Source organism: Rhea americana, unplaced genomic scaffold (assembly GCF_003343005.1).
Source record: "Rhea americana isolate MKP2758 unplaced genomic scaffold, rheAme1 scaffold_642, whole genome shotgun sequence".
Lineage (NCBI taxonomy): Eukaryota > Metazoa > Chordata > Aves > Rheiformes > Rheidae > Rhea > Rhea americana.
Window position 1 is genome coordinate 44995 of NW_028186804.1, and position 4938 is coordinate 49932.

The 4938-nt window shown below is 67.1% G+C and overlaps 1 protein-coding gene across 1 annotated transcript in view; it reads right to left on the reverse strand.

Moving 5' to 3' along the window:
- Positions 1 to 4697, reverse strand: part of ZNF777 (zinc finger protein 777) — a 12416-nt gene extending 7719 nt beyond the window's left edge. Inside the window, exons 1-5 of the mRNA XM_085320592.1 lie at positions 4254 to 4697; positions 3389 to 3515; positions 2181 to 2279; positions 1449 to 1571; positions 243 to 1063 (exon numbers count right to left, since the gene is read on the reverse strand). Of these exons, the coding sequence (XP_085176718.1) occupies positions 243 to 1063; positions 1449 to 1571; positions 2181 to 2279; positions 3389 to 3515; positions 4254 to 4433 (1350 nt within the window). The 5' untranslated portion in view covers positions 4434 to 4697. The remainder of the gene's footprint in view (positions 1 to 242; positions 1064 to 1448; positions 1572 to 2180; positions 2280 to 3388; positions 3516 to 4253) is intronic.
- Between the last annotated feature and the right edge of the window lie 241 nt (positions 4698 to 4938).

Below are 4938 nucleotides of genomic sequence, written 5' to 3' on the forward strand. Positions count from 1 at the left end.
CCCCGCGCCGCCTCTTCCGTCGGGAGCCGCGGCCCGGCCAGGCCGGCGGCGCAGCGGGGCCCACGCTTAACCGAGAGACAATCAAATTTATTGCGAACGGTCGGCGAGGTACAAAGCAACCGGGAGGGAAGCGGGACGGCGCCCGGCCCGCCGCGGCCAGGTGCTCGTGCCCCTCCTCCCTGCCCCCCGGCCCGCGCAGCCCCCCTTCCCCTCCTCTGCTGCCCGGCCCGGGGCGCTCAGGCGGCCTCGCCGCCCTCGGGCGGGAGCGGCGGGGCGCCCGCGCGGCTCCGCTCCGCCAGCCAGTCCCGGACGCGCTCCCTGGCGTGCCTGTGCTGGTGCTCGAGCAGGTAGTGCTTGCGGGTGAAGCGCTTGAGGCAGACGCTGCACTCGTAGGGGCGCTCGCCCGTGTGCAGCCGCCAGTGCCCGCGCAGGTGCTCCCTGCGCATGAAGGCCCGGCCGCACTGCGGGCAGCCGAAGGGCCGCAGCCCCGCGTGGCTCAGGCAGTGGCGCCTCATGCTGGAGTAGTGTTTGTAGGTGCGCCCGCAGTCGGAGCAGACGTAGGGGTGGCCCCGCTGCCCCTCGTGGCCCTGCTGGTGATGCAGCAGGCTGAACAGGAGGCGGAAGGAGCGCCGGCACTTGCTGCACTTGTGCAGCCTGTCCGTGGGGCGGCACTGGTGCCTGTCCAGGCTGGCCTGCGTGCCGAAGCTGCGGGCRCACCGGCGCTGCTGCTCCTCCTTCCGCGGGCGGGCTCGGAGGCGGCCCCGCTCCTCGGGGAAGCCCGTGCCGCAGCGCGGGCCGCAGAGGCACGCCGCCGCCCCGGCCCGGCTCTCCCACCGCGCCGCCGCCGCAAAGTCGCCACAGTCCCTCCGGCCCGCGCCGGGCGCCCGCGGGCTGCTCCCGGGCAGCCTCTGCTCTCGGCAGCCGGCAGCGCCCTGCACGCCGCCCGGCGCCCAGGTCTCCCTGCCCCAGAGAAGAGGCTCTCCCGGCTCGGCCAGTAACGCGCCCCATGGCTCTGGGCTCACGGTCGCCCTCTCCTCCACCTTGACGACGCAGCTGTCTTCGGCTGGAAGCAGAAGGGATTGAAGAATGAGGAAGCGCCACGCTCCCTCCGTCGTGCCTTGATTCCCTTCCCCCTCTCTTCTCTGGCCATCTCCGTTCTTGTCCAGCTCCACGTGCCCGACAACCCGCCGCTGAAGTGCACCCTCCCTCCAGGACCTAACTCGGGATGCAGACTCGGGGCTGGGAGCGTTTGGGAGCCGTCTGTACAGCAGTGGTAGCCAAAAGCTTGACACAAGATCATTTGAGAAACGGAGGGAAAGTCGTCCCCCCGTTCACTTCCCAAAGGCACAGGGGGCCAAGGGCTGCTCTGCTGCCCRGCTGCGGGAGACGGGTCAGGGGAGGGAAGGGACGGAGGTGCCCCCAGACCGGCTCATTCTCCCAGCACTCACCCATGGTGGTGTCATCTGCAGGAGTATCTTGCTCTTCTGAGTCTCCTTGAACACCAGCACAGGGATCGTCGTCTTTCTCTGCCCAAGAATCAACTCCAGGGGCAAGAACAGCAGGTTCTGCTCCTATGGAAGAGAAATGACAGTGCRTTTAGCCGACATCCACCTATCCATGGGCTTTCTGTTCCCCGGCTTTTCCATGGAGAGCCATGGGGCCGCAAACCGCTTTCGTCATGTCCTGCTCCGGGTCTGGGCAAAGCTGTGCCACGGGCAAGGAGGCYGCCTCGCGGGAGGCTCTGCAGCCGGCGTTCCTCTCCAGAGCCRCCCGGCTCGCGCGGTCGCTGCTCTCGGACGCAGCCGGGCTGCACTGGCTGCACCCCGCAGTTCCCYGATGCCCAGACACCCACGTTTAGGCACCTGCAGCGCGGCCTCGAGCCCTGCCTGGCTCTCAGGGTGAAGGCAAGGCGCCTTCGGAAGGAGAGGTCTGTACTGGGTCAGGGAAGCAGGGAAAGCATCACCATCAGGTGCTCGGGGAAGTCCCGCGCCGCCGGCCCTGCGCGAGTCGGGTGGCCGCGGCGGCCTCCCAACCCCATCCAGCCAAAACAGCTGGCACAAAGAGCCTGCGGGATCCGGCAGGGGAGCGCCGGCCCGCCAGGGCCAGGACTCGGCGGCCCGCCCCAGCCCAGCACTGCCTCCTGCCCTCGTGAGGCCCCGGCCATGCATCCCACCTCCCACCTGTGCCGGGCTCCGGGCGACGCTCCCCGTCCTCGGCGACACACAGCTCCTCGCCCCGCTCGATGCGGGACAGGAGGTCCGGTTTGGAGATGGCGTAATCTGTGCGGGGAAGAGCACAGGCAGGGGGAGCAGGTTATTTCCCTGCAGGAAACCTCCGTCACACGCAAGCACGAGCCACTTTGGACCTCCTTCACCAGTGCAGACTAGGAGGAGGGAAATTCTCCCCGGCCCTTGCAGGAGGCCCCGAGCGCTCCCCGGGGGACGCGCAGACCCACCCCTGCAAGCCGAGCAGCTCCRGCGGCGCAGCACCTGCGGCACGAGGAAGCCGGCTGCAGGGCGCTGCCTTCCCCACCCCCTAACTGCCAGCGCTGCCAGACCAATCCACTGCCTGCCTGCCGGCTCCCTCCTCCCCCGAGACCTCAGCCCTGGAGGCCAGCAAGACCACAAACAAGAAAACGCGTCCGGGAGCGCGATTCGCAGGCTCAGAAAGAAACACCCGCTGCAGGCGAGCGACCGCGGAGTCGGCCTGGGCGCTGCCCCCACGGCGTGTGCCGCAGCGCGAGTACCCGTGCTCTTGCCGTGCCCGGGCCGCCTCGGTCCAGCGGGGGTGCTAAGGCTGCGCTGGTGCTGCCCACGGAGCAGAGCGGCCGCCAGGCCACGGGGGCCGAGCACGTGCAGCCAGACGCAGCCATCCTTCAGGGCTGAAGGACGGTGCGTCTGCTGGTGCAGGAGGAGGGGAGGAGGCGGGGAGCTAACCGCTCCTCGCAGCGTCCAGCACTGAGCCACCAGCGTGGGGATGGCAGGGATTCACGGGACATTGCCAGGAGGTGATGACCCCTCCATACAGAGGGGGACAAAGCCCACAGGAGCCCTGGTCAGAGCCAGACCTRAAAAAACCTCTGGCAGAAACCAGCGTCAGAGCCGACCCTGCCCGTGGGCTCCCTGCAGACAGCCACAGAAACACCAGCTGGAAGGACTGTAACTCTGTGGCACGGGTACCTGTCACCCTCTGGACAGAGGGTGCCCACACTTCACCACAGACAGTCTGTACCTGCCACCAGCTTGAACATGGCTTGGAGGAATGACACAGCTGAAAGGTCTCCCGTCACCAGTACCAAGGCATGGGAGGTGCACGCAGATTTGGGGCTGACCGGCTCACRTGAGCTTGTGACAAAGGAGCGTGAACATCTCCGCAAAGGTCTCCTTACCCAGAGAGATCAGCAATTCGTAGTTCCCCGTCATCACGGTCTTGTAAAGGTCCTTCTGCCACTTGTCCAGCTTTCCCCACTCTGACTCCGAAAAGTAGACGGAGACATCATCGAACGTCACCGGCACCTGCGACCACAAACGCCCTCACTGCAACGGCAGCTATGGTGGCAGAAGGGAGACGCTACGCGCTGGGGACGCGGACCCCTGGGGACACGCTGTCTCTGCAGCTTTGTATCAGGGCAGCCGTACGCACACCCCACCCAGCTGCACGTACCCCCTCCCCCCGCCGCTCGTCACGCTGTGCTGGAGGCTCTGCTCGCGCAGCCGCTGCGCGGCCCTGCGCACGTGGGGCAACCCCAGAAAGGAGACTCTGTGCAGTCACCGTCCCGCGCTGCCTCGCAGCACTCGCGGCCCGGGTGGCTTGTGCCTTGCTGGCCAAACCGTCCTCGCCGCTCAGGCGCTCGCGTGCGCACGCGCAGTCTGCCGACTCACCAGGACATTTTGCCCATTTGTTCCCCTATCTGTCCTTCTGCAGCTCCCCCACTGCTCAGAAAAGTTATCTTTTTCAGTAAGGGTGCTTTAAATTAGCATTCCCTGCTGCTGCTACCTGTTAATTGACCGTTAGCTATTTGTTAATTGATCRCATTCTCTGCTGCAAAAGGTCTTTCTGTTTCTCTTAACCCCACGGAGATCAAACTATTCACAGATGYAAAAGCCCCATATCACGTGCAGAGGGTCCATGCAACAGGCAGAGGTGGAGGCAAGCCACAAACAGTGAATGCTGCTGAGAGCAGCACAGGGCAGCGTGTCAGTGTCCCCTGCAGTGTCCTGTCCCCACCTGAGCACCCGCCCGGGCACCGTTACCTTGGGGACCTTGTCTCGCATGCCCGGCGGCAGCCGCAGGATCCAGAAGTTCCTGTTTTTCAGCAGGTTCTCCACGTTCTCCAGGCGCCGCTGGAGCTGCTCGTAGCCCTGCAGGAGGGTGCCCAGCGCGGCCAGCTGGCTCCCGACCTCCGCCGAGCCTTTCATCACGTCAGCGAGCATCTTCTCAGCTGCCGCCAGCCTCTCTTCCAGGCCCTGCAGCCGGGCTGCGCGTGAGTCCTCCTGCTGCTGCTGCACGGCCGGGACACTGGGCACTGCCGGGCACGGGGCAGCCGCCGCGCCCTGCGCCGCGGCCCCTCTCCCCGCGGCTCGCCTGCGTGTGATGCGGGGCTGCGAAGGAGCCGGGCGCCACGATGCCGTGTCCTGGGCCGGGAGAGAAAGGCGGGGGGGACGATTGCGGGGTCCCGCAACACGGGAGGCTGCGGAGCCGCTCCCCCAACACGCGGTCCGGCCGCGGTCCCGGTGCCTGCGCTGGGGGGGACACGCGGGCACATGAAGGACAAGGAGGGAGGGACGGGGACCTGGGGGTCGTCTTCGGAGCAGGGGGGCTGGGAGCAGGTCTGGGGAGAGACTGGGGAGCACCGGGCTGACTGGGAGGATAAGTGGGGGGGATTGAAGGGAACTGGAGGAGCCTGGGGGTGAGCTGGGGAGGGACTGGGGGGGATGG